General features: G+C 38.0%; 1 protein-coding gene across 1 annotated transcript in view; it reads right to left on the minus strand.

Annotated features, from left to right (window-relative positions):
* LOC128514207 (contactin-associated protein-like 2) overlaps window positions 1–23,747 on the minus strand; it is a 159,581-nt gene extending 135,834 nt beyond the window's left edge. The window contains exon 1 of the mRNA XM_053487948.1: window positions 23,414–23,747. Coding sequence (XP_053343923.1) covers window positions 23,414–23,516 — 103 coding nt within the window. The 5' untranslated portion in view covers window positions 23,517–23,747. The remainder of the gene's footprint in view (window positions 1–23,413) is intronic.
* Window positions 23,748–24,082: the final 335 nt, after the last annotated feature.

Consider the following 24,082-nt stretch of genomic DNA (forward strand, 5'->3'; position numbering starts at 1 on the left):
ATATTTAGGAAATAAGCGATCATCTTACAACTTACAACAATACCGTATGGTTCACTTACTGTATATAAAAAATAAATGAATGTTTGATGCAGATTGATGTTCGGGAGTTTTAGATTTTACAGCTTTAAAGCAAAAATCGACTCTCAGGAGGCCTTGGATACAGAGCTGGACCCGTGAAAGCATAAATAATAGATCAAAAAGAGATAGCGGATGTAAAGATTCCAGAAAAGCATGCATGAAAGCAAAAAAAAAAATTAATCTTACTGTACTATTTCCCAACATTGAACTTGGGTTTGTTTGCTTTAATTTACTTGTTGCACTTCATTAGCCTATTTCATATCACGAAATTAATCTTCCTAAAAAAGTTTTACCACTTTCAGAATATTGGTGATATACCATCATGGACAAGACATATAAAATATAATATAAAAAATAAATAAAAGATAGTGTGGAGCCAGGGCTAAAAACACACTGCTAGAGGCTATTCAGCTTTCCATTTCCATTCATTCCCAACTGGTATCTCAGTATGAGAAGCCTAAAAATGACACTGGCCAAAGGGAAGAAAAAGAAGGATTGTGGCTTAGCATTGCCGAGAAAAAAAAAAAACATTTTCTTGACCCCAAGCACTCTCTGCTTGGCAAAAATAAAAGTATCTATCCAGGGTCTACGTATCTATTTACATCAGAATCTGAGCCTTATTTATATGACATAAAAAAAAAAGTCTGATCCACATTTCAGTAATCATCTCTTAGGTCATTTCTTTTTTAAACAATTTGTACTTGATTAATTGCTCTTAAGAATTAACCAGATTTAAAATATAATAACTGGTAATGTTTGTTTTGCATAATATTTCTCCACAGTTAACATATCTATTTACTTGGACACTACATCGGGTTGAACTTCCTACTCAGGCATATAGTAGTATTGGACTTTTATTTTCTTTCTTTTTTTAGAATGAGGACGATCAATAACAACAGTATTTTTGACAGCCTTATTGTTTTTCTTGTATTCTGTTTATGTAAACTATTTGGGCTGTATTAATTTGTCTTACATAACTCATTTGTTATGATTGTCCTGCTAGAACTGTTTAAATAAAACTTTAACTGTAAAAAATCTGTGAATGTCCATCTTATTGTTATTATTATTTACTAAAGATAAATTTGTTATTGATTGGTTAAGAAACATGTGCAAAATTTGCCACCATAATCATCTTAAAGTTGTGTTAAAATATGAATAATAGCGGTGTAAGAGTAAACAGATTCTGGTACAGTGGGGAGGGGTAGCTCTGAGGGTAAGGCATGTTGTCCCACCAAGTTATCCCTGTTGGGCCCTTAAGCCAGGCCCCTATCCCTCAATGCCTAAAATGTGAAGGTACATGCGGTAAAATAATCGATACAAGGCAACAGGCCGTGAAGAGAGATGGCAAAGACTCCAACAATGTCCAAGGAAAAATATTTTACTGTGCCACAGGTTTTTCCAAAAAGTTTCACAAGGACCAAAGTCCATCAAATACAGGTAGCCAAAAGAAAAAACAAAACAAAAAAGAAAACAACTAACAACTGAAACCATTCATAATTCAAGTCAACAAGTAACAAAATATCAATCAGTTGGCTACTGGTCCCCCCTACCCCAAACAGTTTTGTTCTTTCTTCAAACTCCTTTTTTATTTTTAAATTGGCCAATGGTAACTCTTCATTAGTTACTAAATGAGCCTTTTACATATTACAGGGAATTTATTAATACACAGAAAGTATTTTAAGCAACCTTCACCTTTAGTAATTTACGTTATTTCATCACAATCATCCAATATTTCCACATTGATGAATTTTAAGCCTAAATCCTTAATAGACCAACTCCACCCCTTCAGCAGGACATATAGTTGACTTCCATTTTGCGGCTCCTCCCACTAGTTAACTCCAGGAACCGGATATTAATATACAAACATTATTAGTCCAACTTATAACAATCAATTTTAAGCCTAAACATCCTCAATATGAAACGTGCACCTTTCATGTGAGTGTTTCTCAAGCAAAATCCACAAGAAAAATAAAAGTCTTTCAAAACAAAAAGTTTTTTTTCTTCACCACATGCTACTTCACAGTACAGTACAGCTAAAGGGACTTGGTGAGTTTCCCCGGGTTCTCCGGTTTCCTTCCACAGGCCAAAGACATGCAGGGTATGCTAAGTGGTGTTCTCAAACGTTTGGACAAAAGGCCAGCTGTTCTAGAATAGTTCTTGCAAGAACAGTATTGTCAAGTGCATTTGCAAAACCCATCAAGCACCATGATGAAACAAGCCCTTATGAAGGTCACCCAGGAAATAAAGACCAAAATTTAGTTAATTTAGAGTTTAACAGCACCCCACACTAGAGCTGTTCGAGTATGAAGGCTAATTACAAATACTGCATATTTTGGATACCTTCACTATTGTTTAACAATGAAGAAAGAAAAAAAAAAACAGGAAAGACCATGGAAGTACTATGGCCTCAAATTTGCTGCTAGGATATGCTGATACAGTAGAGTAAATGCATGATGAAAAAGTTATATGTAGTCATTTGTCTGAGGTAGTTCTTGCATAATACTAAGACCTGCTACCATCAGATGAGTTTTATTGTTTTTGCACAAAAGCACATAGAATTAAAATAAGGTTGGGCTAACTTTTGAACATCTATATACATATATGACCAGAAACAACAAAAATCACTTTCAAATCAATAAAAGAAAACCACCAAGAACTATTTAGAACTACACTGTATTCACTTGAATCATAAGCACACCAAACTGTACATCCTGTACCAAATGGTATGAATCCGCATACGCATACCTTTCCCAGTGTAAATACTGGCACAACGTTTGGACTTAAGCCCCCTTTTCTGAATATTATGAAGCAGGGTTATACTGTAATTGCATATACTGTTTTGTCCTTTTCAAAAGAAAGGAGCTTAAGTTGCCTGTGTTAACAGTAATCTGTATCTTCACACACATTCTCTCTTCATAGAATAAACATTTTAACAAACTGGAACAAACCCTCGGGGCATGTTATGATCTAAGAATTCTGTCAAGAGAGAAGGCACAGAAGTAAAACTCTAAAATCACAAATAATTCAATGTTAAGAAAATGAAACCATTAATTAGTCAATTAACTCCATGCCTATATATAATGCAGTGGGAGGATGTGAATCACCCAGACATTTTCCCCAGATAACAGTCAATTACTTGAAATTAAGACTTTTTACTGACAGAGCCAGCCATATGGCTCGTTGTGTTATTTTTATACTCAAACTATTGTATAGGCCTCATATGGCTGAACGGTTTATAATTCTTATAAACATCAAGGAAGCTCCTGCTAGGTATATTATCACTGCCATGTAAAGTTACTTCATATAAGAGCTGCATTAGGAATGGCAATTACAGTGGGGCAAAAAAGTATTTAGTCAGCCACCAATTGTGCCAAGACCACTGATAATCTTTCTCGATCTGGGGATCCACGCAAGATCTTACCGCATGGGGTCAAAAAGATCCCAAATATCTCAGAACCACACGGGGGGGGGGACCTAGTAATTGACCTGCAAAGAGCTGGAACCAAAGTAACAAAGGCTACCATCAGTAACACACAGAATCCTGCAGCACCAGACGTGTCCCCCCGCTTAAGTCAGTACATGTCCAGGCCCGTCTGAATTTTGCTAGACAGCATGAGAGAATGTCATATGTTCAGATGAAATCAAAATAGAACTTCTTGTTTTGAGGAGAAAGAATGCTGAGTTGGATCCAAAGAACACCATACCTACTGTAAAGCATGGGGGTGGAAACATCATACTTTGGGGCTGTTTTTCTGCAAATGAACTCAGCAGAACGACTGATTCATGTATAGGAAAGAATGAATGAGGCCATGTATTGTGAGATTTTGAGTGAAAACCTCCTTCCATCAGCAAGGGCATTGAAGATGAGGTCTTTACAGCATAATAATGATCTCAAACACACGGCCCGGTCAACGAAGGAGTGGCTTCGTAAGAAGCATTTTAAGGTCCTGGAGTGGCTTAGCCAGTCTCTAGATCTCAACCCCATAGAAAATCTTTGGAGGGAGTTGAAAGTCTGTGTTGCCCAGCGACAGCCCCAAGACATCAACAAGAATGGGCCAAAAAACCAACAACAGTGTGTGAACACCTTGTGAAGACTTAGAGAAAATGTTCGACCTCCGTAATTGCCAACAAATATAAACGCAACACCTTTGTTTCTGCTCCGATTTTTCATGAGATGGACTTAAAGATCTAAAATTTATTCCAGATACACAATATTACCATGTCTCTCAAACATTGTTCACAAATTAGTCTAAATGTGTGATAGTGAGCACTTCTGCTTTGCTGAGATAATCCATCCCACCTCACAGGTGTGCCACATCAAGATGCTGATCTGACATCATGAGTAGTGCAAAGGTGTACCTTATTAAAAAAGAAACATAATAAGGCAGACCTCCCTTATATTTATATCTTTGATCAACATTTTATTCTCTGCAGGACTTTAAGAAAAAAAATGTTATACACTGCCTCACATTGAGCTTTGATTCTGTAAGCAATGTATGAAAATTATTGTTCATGCTCCGAAAAACACTTTTTTACACTTTGAGTCCTTGAATATACCTGTGCCCAAGAAATAAAAACTCTTTGCAACTTTGTTAAGTCTAGACCTAAGCAACTGGAGCAGCACCAGACACTGAATGGGAGCATAATGGGTTCATCGCCTCAAATGCTTCCCTTCTCACCCTGACGCGCCCATCACTCTGGAATCAGAGTTTCAGTCTGGTCTCATCAGCCTACATGACCTTTCCAAAATCCAATCTTAATAGTTGATAGAAAACTGAAGCCATTAATGAGATTATCCCAGGAGCGCCAATCCATTGCAGAGCACACGCATGTTCACTTGCACACCACAGGCAATTTATAATCGCCAATTAGCCTAATCTACATGTCTTTTGACTGTGGAAGGAAACCAGAGTACCCGGAGGAAACCCACCAGGCTCAGGGAGAACATGCAAACTCCATGCACACAGATCTAAGGCAGGAATCGAACACCATTCCTGGATGCCAGGCGACAGTGCTAACCAATAAGCCATCACGTAAGCAGTGCCGCGATCAGGTAATTAGCTGTTTAATCATATATTATGGATTAACATACATACCATCTTGTGTGAAAGAGGAAGATTCTCACCCCTAGAAAGTACATCTGTTTAGCGGATTAGTGAGTCAGTGAGACTGACGCTTTTGTGTTAGCTCTTCAACACACAGAGACATCATGCTTCTAATATTCGCATCTTTTCATCCTGGAGAAAGACGACAGGCTGAAGAAAAGGGAAGAGGATCTGTCTCTCAATGTTGCTGCATTATTAGGCAGGAAAAGAAATAAATAATAAAAATGGCAGAAAAGACAGTCCTCATTAAGGACACCTCTGTGTCTGTGTGTGCAACATTTTCGGTGTTAGCCTGGCAAGATCTATGTATTAAAGACGTATTAATAAACTGTCTGGAACAAAGAACTCGCTGATGGCTGCCAAGACTAAAGCAACAGAGTGACGAATAAAGTTTAACCAAATCCAGTTTTGTTAGTGAATGCAAAGTTTTGAGCTTCCGAGTGTCAAATTTGGACCAAAGCTAAACCCCATTCAGGCATTTGATGGATGGTAAAACCTCCCTTATCTATAAACATAACATAAACAGGCTCCTCACCTAATAATAAGGTAGAATTATGGACAGATAGCTAAAAAAGATATCATTTCAGCAAAATTTGTTATTAGTGTTGGGTGATAGAAGGGTGGTTTCATTTTTGTAGGAGCAATACATGCATTTAATTTAGTGTTTACGCATAGCCGAACCTACTGTATAAAGCAGCCCATAACTGTCTATCTTTTCACCTCATGCATTTGGCGAGAGATCGCACATCCCATAATTAGAATCAGTATGTAATTACAGTCTGCACAGTGTTAACCAGCAGACCCATCACCTTTCATTAGCAGGATAACGCTGTCTCACATCAGTGACCTTTACAGACACACTAAATAAGTGAGACAACAAATACCTAAAGGGATCACAGATACACATTTTGAAGTCAAACATTGCACGTAATGAAAAAAAAATAGATAGAATGAACCTACATATCAAAGATGAATTACAAAAACATACAGTACATTCAAGAGAGAAATTTGCAATTTGGCATCTCTCATTAGGGATCACATCTGAGTGCGCTTAGAGCGGGGCCATGCATCTCTCATACACATAGACCACTGAGAAAATCATTAACCAAAGACAGCATTCATTTTAAAAGTCGGACAAATATTGTCCTAACAAGCTGTTAAGCATCAATACTGGTTTCAATGTGGGACGGAAACCAGACTACAAAACACTTTTATCGTAATGAGGTGGCTATCCTTATTCATCTGGGCCATGTACTGCAATTCTCACAAAGCGATATCTTTGTGATTTCTGGTCTATTTGCAAATAGCTTGTTTAAAATGACTAGCTATAAAAAAGCAAATCTATAACACCACAGCTCTGTAACTGTGTGCATAAAATTGTCTAGGATCCCCTTGAGCCACTGGGGCAAGGCCCTTGGGGCATGACTCCATAGGACCTCTGGGGATGTGCTGTGGTGTCTGCCCCTGGGACGTTAGTGGCAGATCTCCATGGCCTCCATGAATAAGTCCTGATAGTCCAGCGCATTCCAGGGATGCTCGATCGGATTGATTGAATTTGGATGGGAACTCTTTGCATGCTATGCCCCATACACAGCAGGCTGTGATGATCTGAGGGTTCTGATACCTTTCTATCTGTAGGATTGGACCAGACAAGCTGGCCTTTGGTCGACACTGCCATAAACAAGCCTTGGGTGCCCATGATATTGTCACCAGTTTACTGGTATAAAAGGTCTGTCCATAAGGTATCCAGTCATTGTTAGTATAATGAGAACAGTTTCCATACATAGCCATGGATAGTGGACTGGAATGCGCATGTGTAAACAATGACGATTTCCATGTACTATTCACTGGGGTGCTAAATCCCCTTGAGTGCACGAAAGCAAATAGAGCAACAAATCTGCATCAAAGCTTGAATATGACTCCGCAGAAACTATTTAAGACTATCATTGATTATGAATGTCATTCAATTTACCCGGCAGTGGTTTTAGCGTTGTGGCTGATTTGTGTATACAGTATCTGCACATAATATTTCCAAGAGCAATGACATGGAGGATGATTCTTTTTTCTCATTCAACAATATATGGTTTAATTAGATTAAATTTTATTTCTACAGCCATTGATTGACCCATAGACATTGGCACAAAGCAGCTTTAGAGCTGTCCATGTACAGTAGATTTGGATCAATGATGAGGGAATGGATTTGGATCAATGACCACTGGAAAGGAAACACCCAGAAACAACACGACAATGTAAACTTAAAAGGAAAAAAGAGAAATCTATACTTAATTATAATCCCATCCCTGTTTTACAACTATACAATATAAAGTTAATTTTTTGTACAGTATGCGTGTTGAAAAGATGGTCTTTATGAGTAAACGCTTAAGAGTAGAGGACAGTCTTTACACAGGTGGGATGTCTGCCAAAGCATGGGTCTCCATGTGGGACCATTGACACCAGCAAAAACTGAGACCTACAGTATAGTGCAAAAGTAGAGCACCAGGCTAAAAACAACTTCGAATTTCAAATCCGCAGACAATGTCCCACTTATACCAAAGCATTCTAACTTATCACTGTCACTGGCTTTACCAATTGGTACTTGAACAGAGAAGACCAAAGGCTTGATTTGCCATACTTAGTGTGGTACCTACAATATATGAGATTATAGCATAGTCTACACTGATTCCTACAGTATGTAATTCCCAACCTACAGCTATTAACAGCCAGTCAAAACATGTCCTTAATCTGAGATTTCCTAAGCGACTTGAGGTAGACCTCTCAACTACCAGTTCCTTTCCTGTTTACGGAGCGACATGGTGTTTGCTTCCAAATCTACATTTTTACTTCCCTTCATCCTGGGCAATTCCTTCCTATCTGGGACGTGCCTTTGAAGCTGAAAATAATAACAAAACCCAATTAGCTAAAGCGTTCCTGATTACTGTGCAGCTCAAGGCTAAATCATATAAGCAGACCTTCTCACGTTTTTTGCAAATTTAAATAATTAAAAAGAAAGCAGTATAAATCAGTAGATGTATAAAGTGTTGTTTTTTTTTTGTAATATCTGGAGCAAAGTTTTATTCCCAATGGATGAAAGCTGCACTTTGCACTACATTTTACCAGGGGTTCAATAAAGTAAATATGATGAATGTATTCATGGTTGCCGCACACTGTATGGACCTACAGTAACATAATGTCTTTCCTCTTACCTTGACATGCATATATATCATTCAGTGATGGCTTAGTAAGAGATGTAAAATAGAAAGGGGTACTGATAGATATTAAAAAAAAGAAGAGAACAAAAACAATAAAATGCATTTGGAAGAGCACATTTTTGGCAGACCCATAGGATCCAACTGGCCTGAATATAAACAGTAATGGCAGGATTTTGACAAGCGCCATTTCACGTACAGGGCAACGAACAAGACGGAAGCTTTCACAGCTCTAAGTTAATAACTCTCCATAGAATGCATGAAATCGTGGCTAGCCATGCCAGACGCCGCCCACTCAAACAACCTTTCCTGCATTACACATATAAAAGTTCTGTTCCAAGGCTTAACCAGTTATTGTGTGTTCAGGCCAGGTTCCATTAGGGTTGAGTGGGGATTTAATGTGTCAAGTTGTTGAGTGGTGTTATTAGTGAAGCAGGGTGGAGGGCAAATCTGTGCTAAGGCTTGACACACTGCACCAGTGGAACAAAACTAGAGATTTATGCTGCTCTGAATTCATAGAGAGAGTAAGGGGGGAAAAAACAGACGTTTGTATATTGTCAATGTGATACTGTATGAGGGCTGTATTCAAGAGATGTGTTAAGCGAACATAGTGAGTATTTAATATGAAACTACAGATTTTTTTTTTACGACCTCAGATGCAACTACGTATTTAAACACTATTACATAAATATGGAGTCCCATGTCAGTAAAAGCCTTAAATAGGCGTTACATTAGATTCTGACCTTAACCCTCCTTCCCTTACATTATCTCGTACAGGGTGGCAGGAGGCAAGGAAACTTGAGGCATGAAGCCTGGTACATCCTGGATGGGGTGCCAATCAGTCGCAGGGCACACAAGCACACACACTGGACAACTTGGAAACACAAATTAGCCTTCTCTGGATGCCATTGATCTGTGGGAGAAAACCAGAATACCTGGAGAAATCCCATCAAGCGTTGAGAGAACATGGAAACATACCCAAGATAAGACTCGAACCCTCAACCCTGGAGTGGCGAGGCCACAGTGCAGTGCCACTACACCACTGCACTGCTGATTATGGCATGCTTAAACATGAGACTAGCAATTAATTAACAGTATTATGGTATTTAAAGATTTAAAAGACTCTTGTGATGTGTGTGTAGGAAATCTTGGCACCTTCCTACATCCGGGGCATCCCTGACCTTGTGCCCTGAGTTCCCTGGGGTAGACTCTGATCACCCAACGCAGGATAAGAAAGATAGAAATAAGATGGATGGGTGTATCTATAAAATGTTGGAAGACTGCCGGAATTCAGGCACTTGATGGGTTTTTGCCAACCACCAAAAGACAGAAAGTCAAATTTGGCTGACCAAAAATCAGAGGCTCAATACACTATAATCCAGCTTGGATCCTGGGTCGATTCCTGGAAAACAGCTAGATTCTGTGTTTTTTTTTTTTTTTTTGCTTCATTATATTTAAATCAATTGTAATGATTCAAACTGAAATAGGGACAAACAGTAGATGTATGCTGCGCTGCCAAGCTAATGATTCCACTTTAGAAGGTCTGCATTTCACTAATCACCTCAAGACAGAACAGCAGACCATGTTAATGCCAGAGAGATGCGACTGAAGAGAGTTTTCAAGCCGAAAAAAGAAATCTTCTGCATGGTTAAGGGCATGAAATTGCAAACTTGTCAAAAGTTCTTAACGAGACGACTAACGCAACGGCGGGTTTTAATGAGCTTTGTGTGCTTGTGAGTTCGGAAACATATGCCACGTAAAATAGGGTGTTTTTAAAGATTTCGAAAAGCCTGCTGAGTTTTAATGAGGAATTTGCATTCATTTCCAAGAAATAAACAACAATAAATGTGTAACCCTACCGAGGACAATTATCTCACAAACAGAATCCATCAAATGCATTAACATGAACTATTCAGCTTAAAGGCGCTTTCAGTACTTTTTTTATTAAAAGTAACCGGAAATACAACAAAGGAGATCCTAAAACAAAGATGTAATTAAAAATTAAGCTGTGAAATGCTGTACATTTGGACCACTTTTTAAAACAAGCTGATTTTTAGACAACCTGTATAGACCTAAAACTTGATAAGCTTAAGCTTAATTAAATGAAAGTGGAATGTAACCCTGCAATAATTAAAACCAAAAATCAGTTTCACCAAATATCATATAATGATAAACAAAAATATAATAACTATAATAACTGTTATATATAAACATAATAGTAAAGTGTTTGGCTTTTTCAAATTAAATGAAAATTGGCAAGCTATGGACCACATTGTGTGCGACTTAAGGCTTTTTCTCATTAGGCATGATTGATTTCGACCAAACCCAGGAACAATTGCTCCCACCGTAGCACTTCCCTTCTACCTAGCGTTCACATTATTTTGCTCCCCGCTCTCATGTACGCTTTATATTTGCACTCTCCGATACAGCAGAGGGCACTAATTGGTTTGTGAGTCGCTATTAAAACAAGATAAGAAGAGAACAAAAGAGTTAACCTTCATGCTTCCTGCATCACTTACTGTATAAGTTAATCACTGATGCACTCGAGTAAAAAAAAAAAAAACGAGACAAACCGAGCGCCGGCTAAGTTGCGCATATTTGGAAATCATTTCCAACTTGTTTGAGAAGCGAGTTTACATATTTTTTGTGGATTTTATTTAGCAAGATTTAGTAGAGACATAGCACCCCATTGGTCCCAAGAATGTTAACAAGGAGACTATCAAGAAGAAAAGGGAGCCGTTTTTAGTTTCGTTTTTAAAGCAGCCGGTGCCAAGAGGAATCATAAATTAAGGTTTAATGTGTATTTATTTTTTTATATTTTACTTCATTTACATGTGTTTTTTACATTTTTGATTTATGCAAAACTATCATTATATTGTTGAAAATTGGTAATACTGGTAATATTTTTGAGTGGCTGGAACGGATTATCTGCATTTACATTGGGAAAATGTGTTTCACAATACTCGCCTGTGGAACGGATTAAATTCGTCTGCCAAGGTACCACTGTACCCTTAACAGAAAGGGCTGTACGTGTGCACAGTTCAGACTTTAAATGAGGATATAAACATACATACAAAAAAAAGCACCTTCAGTTTTAAAATTGCATTAAAATTAAATACAGTACTCTGAAAAACAAGCAAGATTGGAAGATTTGAGGAGCCACTTGATCTCTCAAGTTGAACGGGTGTGACTCGCTCTTATCTTTATGCTTGCTCCCACTTCTCCTGCAGAAGTTAACAGCACAGGAGTGGTCTGCATTGAGCTCTATCCCTCTTTGCCCCTCAACTTTCACCAGGTTCCAAATCCCTGATAATGAAAAACATCACCACACCATGCTTTACTCTGAGACTGGTTTTTAGAACTTTCCAAAAAAATAAACAAAAATAAATAGATAAATAAAAGAACAGCACTGAGCACAAAAGGACAGAGTGCAGAGACTGCAGAGACTAAAGTTACATTTGGGTGGCATCAAACTAGAGAAGCTTTCTGTTCACTCTGTGAGTCTCGTTTGAGTCTCCAAATGGCTAATGGCTTTCTTTTCCTCACTCTTCCATTTAACAGCAAAATGTGATCAAATAAGGGTGACTACTTACATAAGGCACTGGCTGTTTGAATCCAAAAGCACTGACTAAATGTGCCCTTCCAAACCTTTATTGACGAAATGCATTAACCTGGCTTTCAGAATGGATTTTCCATAAACATCCTGGCAATCACCCAACAGTAGGTGGAGAAATGCTCATGTTACAGCACACTGCTGTCATCTAGTTTATTCTTCACAAAGAGCAGTATGCTTGATATAATATTTTACACTGCTTATTGTTTTAACCAATTTATTAAATATCATTATGAGCCAATCAGATGCTTCCTTTTTCCTAGATGAGAAGGATGGGTTCCTGAATAAGTCTGGTATCTGACGGTGCAATCATGTTTTTTTTGTTTCCTTGTATTTCTTACTTATACAAACAACCTTGAAAACACATGAAACATGATATAAAAAATGGTTTTGACTGACAGCTGCATCCTGAACCTTTTTCTGTCACACTTCCCACTGTGTGACCTGGATCCTAAAACATTTACAAATATATTCCTATGTATGATGGGTGACGTGAATGCATTGTAGCTTTAAAATGTATAAATCTTATTGAATATTTCATAATATTTTGCATGCAAATTACAGGAATTTTAATTCAGATGAGGGTCAGATCCATGCAGGAGGTCAGGAGTGTGTACCCTCGTACCACAATGCTTATTTATTTCTATTTATTGAAAAAAAATTTCACCTTGAGAACAAATTAAATTCATATGCGGGGGTTTGGCTGTATTATTAATGAGGGGCAATCATCGATTATATACAAGTATCGGTGGATTCTCTGTGCGACTGATTATGAAAAATGGCAATCGATGTTAAGCGTTAAAAATTGCAGATACTAGCGAGAACTGCGCAAGGTCACAATACTGTTGTGTGTAAAATGTTGGACAATATAACTCAAGTTATTAGTGATGATTTTTTGAACGAGTCTTTAACGTGACTCAGAAGAACGAGTAGTCTCGGAGAGTGATTTGTTCATTTTCTACTGTGTGCACATGAGCAAAGCATCGCAAGATCTCCGTAGGTTATGTACAGGAAACAGAAATGAGTAGTTACCTCTCAAGTATTTTGTTCCGAAGGAGTGCAATAGATTTAAAAGAACGAACAAATCGGACTAGAAGACTCGTGAGAAGATCTGCTCGATTCTGTTTCCTGTTTAATGCACTGCATAGCGTCTATGAGAGTCATGTGACAAAACAACGAATGATTCGGACCAGAAGATACGAGAGGTGAGCTGCTCATTCTGTTTATCATTATATGTTCTTAGCTGCATTGTAATATTTTCATTACTGGAACTTTAGCCAAAATTTGTGTATGTAGACGTGTTGGGGTTCGGTTTATTAAAAATGTAACATTTTATTTTATTTCATTTCTAATTAAAAGAACGAAAAAATGAGAACAACAGTAAATGACAAATGAAATTAAATGAAAAAAAATATCGTTCATTTGGATGAATGGGATTCAGTGATGATCCAAACTTCCCATTATTACCTGTTATACATTTTTCCCAGATGTCGCTTGCAGATGTGGGCATACTTTAGGTTTAGGAAAAATGAAACCGCTAAATCACAAACGAAGGGGAAAAAAACCCATTATAAGCAAATTCTGTCAAAGACTGGGTGTACAACGTTTAATACTAATTAGTCTACAATGAATACTGTATATACTTCTGTTTTGACATATGTTATGTTTTTAATCTTTGAAATATATTAAAATATTTGGAAATACTGTACAGTAGCTGCTTATGCAATAATCCTAGTTATGTGTAATGTATTCAGGGTGTAGTAATACTCAAGGGTGGTGGAATTGATTGTTAAGAAAACACAACAAGTGCAAGGTTATGGAATGGTTACCGACTCCCATCATAAGTTTAGTTTATGTTTTTTTTTTTGCAAATTCCGCTGGACATTGATCCATTTTCTCCACCACCGGGCCATGTGTTACAGTTACTACTCATGTAGACATCAAGAGGTGTGCTTGGCCAGCCCTGAAAGAATTCTGCAGGATGAATAGGTGACATTCTTTTTCGCAAACAGAACAGAAGCAGATTTTAAATCATATGTAATTGTTCGATTTGAATACATTTGCACTTTTCCATTGTGCATCCCTTATTTTTATTCTGTACTTGTATAAAAGTATGATACTACTTTATATTTCCGTTTGATTTTCTTGAATGTCCTTGTTAAATGTAGGCAACTGGGTGAGCAAATTGAACTAGTGTGCTATAAAAATACCCAGCAGTGGACAGCAGCACCAGGGGGGAACAAAAATAGGTCAATGAGTTGAAGTTCTCTTTGATGTGTGGGGACACATGGGAAAAAAAGTGCCCACTTAGCTAACAGTAAACTGACAAGTAATACTCGTCCTTTTTACCATAAATTAACACCATGTCGGTTTCCATGTTCGTTTTGCAGTGCAACTTTTAAATGTTTAATGTGTTAGTTCACGGGTTCAAGAGCTGCTCGGTGAGGTCGTGTCACGGCCTGAAGGAACTCCAAATTCCAGAACCCCCCACAACGCTGTACCTGTTCCATTAAGCTGAATGTAGTGAGAAAAACACCTTGCATTGGTTAAATCTAGTCTGTATTCATGCAAATCCCAGATCACATTGGTTAATCAATGGGATCAATGTCTTGCCATTTCACTGTGTTTATTGCTTTCCTTGTCTGTGTTCACGAGGAGTGTTAAATTCCACTTCTTATTCCACAGCGATTATAGCAAATGATTATTTTTTCAGGAACATAATTTTTTACAGTATAAAATGGAAAAAAGGGTGAAAATTTTTCCAGAAGTACCGTTAATGGGAACATACAGAGTAAGCCAGCTAGGTTACAGGCTATTATGAATTATATACTGTATATAGTATTTCTCCCTTTTTACGTACAGGGGCATTAAACTACGGTTCGGAAGGTCCCAGGTTCAAATTTCACAACCACCACGTTGCCACTGTTGGGCCCTTAAGCAAGGCCCTTAACCCTCAACTGCTTAGATACGTTTATATTGAATCTTCTTAGATACTGCCAAATGTCTAAAAGTAAATGATAAGGGCGTCTGCCAAATACACTTTTTTACAAGTATGTAATTTTTGCATTGTAATGGTGTGTTAAAGTTAAAAAAAAAACTTCTTAAAAAAAATTTCCTGTGAATGAAGCCGTAAAAATTTAAGGGCAGTCTTCCTCTAGACTCTCTGCCTGGCAGTTCCAACCTCAGCACGTTCTACTGATATATTCATAATCTCTCCACTGAACATGTCCAAACCACCTCAATCCGGCCTCTCTGACTTTATCTCCAAAACATCTAACATAGGTTGTCCCTCTGAAGGACTCATTCTTGATCCTATCAATCCTTGTGACTTTCAAAGAGAACATCAACATCCTCATCTCTGTTACCTTTAACTCTGCCTCCTGTCTTTTCTTCCTTGCCACTGACATTGCCACTTATACACTTTAACTTTCATTCTCTCTGATTTACACACCTCTTCTCCTCCTTTCCACACTCTCTGTTGTTCTGGACCGTTGACCCTAAGTACTTAAAGCTGCAGTAAAACATTTGAATGGTGAAAAGTTTTAAGAAAAACCGTAAGTCCATAAATGACGATGCAGACCCAGATGGCTCAGAGCCCACTATAGTCTTTTCCGTAAACATTTCGTGATTAAAACACCTGATCCTAAAAAATCGACACTTGTGGAAGACACACTGTCTATGGGAACTGTTCACACAATTATTTATCAAAACCACTTGCACATTACAAAAACTCGACAGGGAGTTATATACCCTGTACAGTCCTGACATCACTCTAAGCCATTTTGACACGTTAAGACCATTAAAGGAGTTCCTGGGAGGCCAGCGTTTCAGATGTAAAGCAGCCACTCCAATCATGGCTCTGGCATGCTAGATGGATTTTAAACAATATTATAACTCGTATTGATAAATGCATTAGTGTAGCAGGGGATTATGTAGAGAAATAAAGGGAGCTTTTACTGCTATAACCAGTGTTGAGTGTAACGCGTTACAAAGTAACGTTAGAGTACTTGGATTACCTTTTTATGTAACAAGTAAGCTAACATCTTAGGTTCGCCATTTAAGGACTCAGTTATTTAGTTATATTTTCAAAAAAGTAATCCGTTATTTAGATAATTTATATAATCTGTGATCCAGACAGCAGTGATTCTGTTAGTGTGTGTGTGTGTGTAAGTCGTCCTACAAGCCCCGCCCCCCGATCACCCACCTACCTCTGTTATTCCTGCTGTCATACCCCTATCTCACCTATGCGGTTTGACTCACGGTGAGAAGCGGTGTTAGGCACCATTTTTTGCACTCTTTTGTTTATTTTAACATCAAAGCTCAACGCTTCTTACAGTTTTCTTGCATAAGTCCAATATGGTTACAACAACTTATTCACTGTATCTTGATAAATTGTACTTCTAGTCATAGCTGTGTTAGTGAGACCGCCGGACGTTCGAAGATCTGCAAGGTCCGCGAGCTTCCACGAGGACCGACGTACGGAAAGATAAAAAAAAAAAAAAAAAAAACGTAATCACAGCATCAAAACTTGCGGTGATTCAAGATGAACCGTACTTACAGCTTTCGCGCGAAACCGCGTAGATGAGATAGGGTTTTTAGTAGTTAACAGATTATGGGCCAAACTTCACAGAGTGATGATGGTTGAATAATTATAAAGGTCTTGACCAAAACAACATACATGAGGAATCACAAAGGAGTTTTCATTTTCTGCAATGGAAAAGTACTCGAACTAGTAACTTTTATCAAAAAGTAACACTGGAATATAACGACAATTTTAATGACAATAATTTTGTGATGTAATTAGTTACTTTAAAAAGTTACGTCCCCCCAAAACTTGTTATACATGTAACTGTGTTCTGTTATTCCGCACAATCAAAAGTCCCTGTTTGACCCGAACGCCCCTCGCAGAATGGGCTTTTCTTTAAGGCTTCATCTTTGTGAATAGGTAAGAATAAATAGAAATGAAGAAATGAAGTATGACATGGCTGGTGTGGAATGGAAATCTTACTTACATGACGTGTGGTGTGACATGGCCCTTAGGCAGACAACGAACAGACAACGAATAAGAACCACGCAAATGCTCATTACTGTCACTCATCCACAGCAAACGGATCTCTTTCATACATCTGGCTTATAATGGCTTGAGAGGACTAACGTTGTAAATCATTTGTGTATCAAGTGAACAATTATCTAATAAAAAAACATATAAATAAACTGTGGTTTAGTTAAGTTGGTTAAGTTTAGGTTCACAGCACAACTGTAGGGTCGTGGAAGTAGGACTCGAACCCGATTGTCAAGGAGCATCTTTTTAGACTGAAAAATCAATCGTCCTTTCAAAGCAAGTGCTTTCATTTTATTTCTTTCAGACCACATTGATTTATGGGAGGTGAGCCAAAACCAGAATGGAGATGCAACTTGAAAGTGCAGAACTTTGTGATGCAAGTGTAAGGATTTACCAGTAAGGACCAAAAACCTGGGTAGGGAAAAATGTATGTATGTCTAATACATATGAGGAACTTTCATAAAATTTGTATTATCGAATGAAAAAAAAAACGATGAATATTTGCCTAAATGATGTCTCCGAAAATAAGTAAGTTCATGGACATTTCTTCTTGTTTAAAAAACCCGTGGGATGCCGCTAGAGGGTCAAAACCAAAATGCCGCACCCGGTTGAAAATACGAAACTGCAAAACTTGCGGGTGGCTTGGGGTACGAAATTATGCCTCACCCACCCCCGTCTCCTAACCTCACACCCAGTGACTTCTTCATCTACGTTCACTGGGAGAAACCACGTCATGGCAGGCGTATGACGACGACGAGGTGATTCCCGAGGTAGGACTTTTTATCCAAGATGGTTATTCACCGTTTGAAGAAGTGTCGCATTAGATGGAAGATAAATACAGAAGAACTAAGCTCATGACCAACATTCATTTTTCATTACATTCCAAGTTTATGACCACCGCTTGTACATTGAGCAGACATTCTTATCCAGAACAACTTTAATTTTATCTTATTTTGCATCTAAGCCATTGAGGGTCAAGGGCCGTACCCAAGGGCCCAACAGCGTTAACTTGGTCATGCTGGGGTTTGAACCTATGACCTTTTAATTAGTAATCCAACACCTTAACCGCTCAGCTACACCTCCACTTACAAATTATATGTCTTTCTTAAATAATAATAATAATAATAACTGCCTTTAGTTAGTGTATTACAGGTGTATAAATTGAGATAAAGGCAACAACACTCACAATGTAGTTCTGCTAAGCTCTGAAATTTCCAAGTATAATTTAAGATCCTCTTATCATCTCTATTCCCTCAGAGCAGCCGTGCATACAATCGATTTTTCAGCTGAAATCAGGAGTTCAGTTACGTGTCCTCCTTACCTTCACTGATTTCCTACAAGGGTTTTTTTCCCCTTTTTGCATAATGCACACAAAGGATCTGCAAATCTTTGTGACACACTCCAGATTATTTTTCTTTTCTTTTTTTTTTTTTTTTTTGCTAAACTAAAAGGAGGAAATTGACATTCGGTCATTTCCTCCCGGACATCCTTTTAGAAGAGCATCATCGGATGACAGGCCCCTTTTAGAGAAATCGATAGAACACTAAATTCAAAGCCGTTTGAAAATGAGAGGATTCTTTTATTTATTTTATTATTATTATTTTGACGATAAAATGCAGGCACTAAAATCAGCTTTATGAGTCAAACTGGTGCCACTGAAAATGAATGCAGAGCTAAAAGGTCTAGACGAGGGTTGAGAATTTTAGTAATTGTTCTTGACAATCAATACATAATATATCCAAAATATAATGTCATCAAGACACATTTTATATCAGCATAAAAAAAAATCAGTTATGCAAGACAAAGTAAAGAAATCCAAACACACACGCACACACACACAAAATAGACTAATAATGCCCAGTGGTATAACAGCCCATGCTTGAACCGTAATCAGTACTGATTTACCCCTACAGTTTGGCATGCATGTGAGCCATGGATTAATTGCAAAGTTTATCATCATAGTTTGAAATACACTTTTGCTGGCACTGTATGGCATTATCACACACAAACTCAGACTCACTGCTCTGTGCTCCAGGGTTGCCAGATCACAACATAAAAAAAAGGAGGGCAAAGCTGAAAACCTGCTCACTCAGATAAAAAATAATTTATCTATTTATAAATTCATTCTCTTGCTGAAATTAGACCGTTAGTTTGTTAACACCCAATCTGGCAACATTGCTCACGCAATTTTGTACAACGATAAATTCTGATCAGCTGTTTCTTTTCCACAACACCATCTACACCAACTGTGAACTTCAACTGAGCCCTCTTGTGGTGTATCGATGATTAGACATGTGCGCTATGGAGAATTACTACACAAAACAAACATGACCCGTTAATGCATTTTTAATCAGTTACATTTTAAAAGCCATTTTATGTAAAGACATGTTCTATGCATGATTATGGATTATGTGCTTCACTTCCATTATTATCACAAGGATTTTTACTTTTCTAAGATCCTTGCGTCCTGTCTTTTCACACAGCTTTATGTTTGTCTGAGCAACTATGGATCCAGAGTCTGGATTCATCGCAGAGCAAAAAAAAACAAAAAACACTTTTTCACACATAGAAAGCAATTTACAGCAGCCAGTCTACCTCCTGGCATGTTTTTGAGAGATGGATGGAAACCAGGGAAGTCAGAGGAAACCTACAAGGACACATGTTCCGCATGAGAAACTCTACACAGACAGAAACCCGGCTCCGGATTTACCCAAGGACACTGAAACACTGTCACACAGCTCCTAATCATCATCATAATCCAACACAATTCATTTGACCAAATGCAGATACTGTAGCAGTTGCCGTCCAAGGGTTTACCGCAGGACAAAAATCCTTGTCCGTCTCCTTCTATATTGTATCTGTAAACCGCAATGAATAAATCTTAATGAATGAATCGCAATGAATAAGCTTGCTTAAAAATATATTTGAAAGCTGAAGGCATCTACGAGAAAAGTTTACATGCATGGTATGAGAGGTGTTTAAGTGAAACGGGGACTTGAAAGGTACAAAAGAAGGCCATGCGTCCATAAACAACGGTCTTGGCCGAGGTGGCTCGAAGCCTGCTTCACTTGTTCTCGTGAACATTCGGTGAATGAAACGTCTGATCCTCGAAAACCGACAGATAACTTGTCACACGTTACAGGAACTCGGCTGGGAGTTATTGCCACATTGCCTGTACAGTCCTGAACCTTGCTCGAAGTCATTTCCACTAGTTTGAACCCTTAACAGAGTTCCTGGGAGGCCAGTATTTCAGGTGGCCGGATCATGGCTCCAGGGTTCTGAGAAAACTTTCTACCTTGATCGTATCCGAGCACTAGTGAAACTCTTGGATAAGTGGTTAGCATAGCAGCGGATTTTACATACGTATGTATAATAAAACTGTAAAGTTGGCATGTCTGTACATTGAGGAAATTTGCGAAAAAATAATTTGGAGGATTTTTTTAGAATTTTTTCTGTTTGTTTGTGCATGCATCACTTAAGAACTACTGAACGAACGAGTGTAAAGTAACATATAGGCTTTATTTCATCGCACTCGGCCGACGGGAAGAAAAGATATGCTACTTTGTAATTTTTTTTTTTACTTAGTAAAATGGAAAACGCCTACATTATAAAAAAAATCTACCTTAAATGGTGGTAGATGGCATTTTTTAATACGCGTTTGCAAGTGTGCAATTTAAATCTTTCTTTAATAAACGCACCTTTATTCGTGCACTACTACTTAGTTAATTCCAAATTCCAACAGATGGCATTGTACATTGTACATGTGTACAAAGTGTGCAATTAAATTCCACATGTACGAAGTCGCGTGCACATCTAGTTTAAAGAAATAAAGGGAGTTTTTCTATTATTTGTTTTTAGTTTGACTCAAACACCCCTCGTAAAAACAATTTGGCTAGCCGAGATATACATTATCTTTCAAATAAAGTCATTTATATTTAACTGTCGTTTTAACTTCAATTATATTTGCTAATTCTGTCACTATTCATTTCCAGGTAAGGTTTTATAATTCTTTATCTCCTGCCACGCTTTAAGAGATGACCAAACCTACTGTAAATGACATCATAAATCCAGACAACATGATGATGTTTTTCAGGTCGTTCATCTCAGCATTATGAATGTGTTTTGGATAAACCACAGCATCACTGCCGAGCCCAAATCCTCATTCTGCTCTGAAGTGAGTGTGTATTGTTCAGCAGGTGCAGAGGGATTAGCTGATTGTCCTCTTTTCCCTTTAAACCACCGTGCCAAAGCCGTGTGGAGGATTTTCTTTTTTTTTTGCACTATTCTTTTATCCAACACACTTTTAAATCATCATTTTAGAAAAGACTTTTTTTTCACATAATCCAATACTAATATTAAGCTTTTAAAAGTGCTTTATTGTTTAATTTAAAAATCTATACTGTATATATTAAGTTGATACAATGACATTTTCCGTAAGGAGAAGTTTATCTTAGATGTATTATATATACAGTAAACATGGTGTTTAGTGCACACTGTTGCCTCGCACCTCCAGGTCACAGGATCGAATTTTACCTCTGGACTGTGTCTGTGTACAGTATGTGTATGTGTGTGCTGTGTGGGTTTCTTCTTTAGGTAGTCAGGTCCAAAGACATACATTGATGTTTTCAAATTGCCTTAAGTGTGGTATACTGTGTGTGTGTGTGTGTGTGTGTGTGTGTGTGTGTGTGTGTGTGTGTGTGTGTGTGTGTGTGTGTGTGTGTGTGTGTGTGTGTGTGTGTGTGCTTGGTTTGTACAATGGGTTGGTGATGTGTGAGTTCTAGAGATGGTGGAAATATAATTTTCCCTGATGTATCATGATTCTCTTGTGTGGCAACGTACTGTATGACTTTTAAATCATAAAAATTCATTTTGAATTTTATATTTTTAGATGATTTATTTATTTATTTATTATTTATTTGCATTTGAAACGGTAAAATGTTGGCATTCCTATATAATCCTACAGGTGGTAAGGTGGCGCTTAAACTATTCACATGGCACAGCGCTCTGAGCAATTGTTTAGAATTGTAACAAAATCTGAAAAACACTTAATAATAATAATAATAATAATAGTGATAGCTACAGAATTTCAATACATTATTATCGTGATAATACCGTGCCGGGTGATTCCTAGTGATTCCTATCCCTAGAGAGTTCCCTGGGAAAGACTCCAAGCCCAGATACATGGTTTGTAAAATGGATGGATGGATGGAAAGAGTCTTTAGTTTTAAATCTACACTATAAAAGATTTCATGTTTTCATGTTTCCTGCTAATATCACAATCTGTGTCTCCTTAATTTAACATAAATGTTTATATTATATATATATTTATAACAGAAACTTACATGTCTTGAAAATGTTATACAACATTACATGTAGCGGTAAGTGGAAAAAAAGGTGCGCTTTGTTTATTACAGTATATTGTTAGGTAGGAAACAACCGACTGTATTGAACAACCCATTAAGGTTGTGTCCTGTAACTGCCATTTTCCTGCAGCATGCCTTTGTGTTTTATCTCAAACATGAGGAAGCAATGAACATGAATAACCTCGACCGAGTGCCTCCTATGGCGTGCGCCTGAGCTAAGACTAATGGTGTGATTACACCCTGTCCTTATGTTCAATTAGTTTTGCTAAGACGACTGATCACCCAATTTACTCTCCATAAGCAGATGAATTAATCTAAACGATTGTGTAACTTAACGACAAGAGAGCTTTGTGATCGAAATGCGAAACTTTTTGTTAAGAAAGTCTAAGGAAGGTTGTTAGCACATACTTTACTAAACTGTGAACATCAGTGACATGTAACTACACGTGTACAGATTGAAATGATTTTGCTGCCTGCTGAGGAGGAGACAAGAAATTCCTCCAATGTCATCCTTTTGACTTAACAAAAAAACTAATCAGAGCATGTTTGATGGTGGTTAGGCTGTAAGTTGGACACATCAGTTTGGCACTAGTCAGCACTGCCCTTTTATTTATTCATTTTCAATGCCAGTGCATCCGTCGGTGTCCTGCGATGCAAAACCATGATTTACAGACTCTACATATGAAGGAGTATACTGTACAAACCATTTTGTATATAAATAAAAAAGACAGTGCAGTTTGTGTGTGGCTTCATTGGGGTAGAGTGGCAATACAGAAGAAAATCAGCTGTGCTGGTGAAATGGAAACTGGACAAGAAGGACGAAAAAAAAACATGCATTAACAAAGTCAGTGAAAGCGAGGTATTGTACATCCAAAGGTTTTCTGAAAACATGGGTCCTGTTTAAAAAAAATTAATTAAATTAAAAATCCCCCATGCACAATTGACAAGAATGCACATAAGCCCTAAAGGCGTTAAGTGAAACTTACGGGTGGATGGAGATGCAGCGCGAGCGCTGGTGCTGATGCTGATGCTGAAGATGCAGAGCAGCCGGATGCATCCCGAGGGCATCATCCTGATCTCACTCTCCATCCTCCAGCACTCTCTCTCACACACACACACACTCACACACACAGTACAGAAGTGCCGTTGCTTATATTTCTGTCCAGATTACAGCCAGAGCAGGACTCGGAAATTATTTTGCGCCACGGAAAAAAAAGAAAGAAAGAAAGAAAATAAAACAGTTGATCTGCGCCCGAGCTCGCGCTCTGTTGCTTTTCAACGCGAGAACTTCGCGCGAGAGCACAAAGCCATTAGCGTGGACCAGCTTCCTATCCGGCTCCGAAACTTCCACCGACTCGCCTCTCTCTCCCTCCAGCCGCAGCCTTATAAGAACGGAATCCCCCCTTTTTCTTCCACTCGGATTAGTACAGTCCATCACACAGCACATGAAAGAGCCAACAGGGGAGCTCAGTAGTGGTGCAGTCCACTAAACACCACTTCACTCGGCTCATTCAGGACAGAATACTCGTTCTAGTGACGTTGTAAATCAGGAAAAAAAAATAAAAATAAAACACTGAATGGCATTATAAATTCCCACCTGTAATAACGTAATTACCAAAGAATACTAGAAGTATTATTTCTCAGAGCCTCTATAA

The sequence above is a fragment of the Clarias gariepinus genome, chromosome 26, assembly GCF_024256425.1.
Source record: "Clarias gariepinus isolate MV-2021 ecotype Netherlands chromosome 26, CGAR_prim_01v2, whole genome shotgun sequence".
In the NCBI taxonomy this organism is placed as follows: Eukaryota; Metazoa; Chordata; class Actinopteri; order Siluriformes; family Clariidae; genus Clarias; species Clarias gariepinus.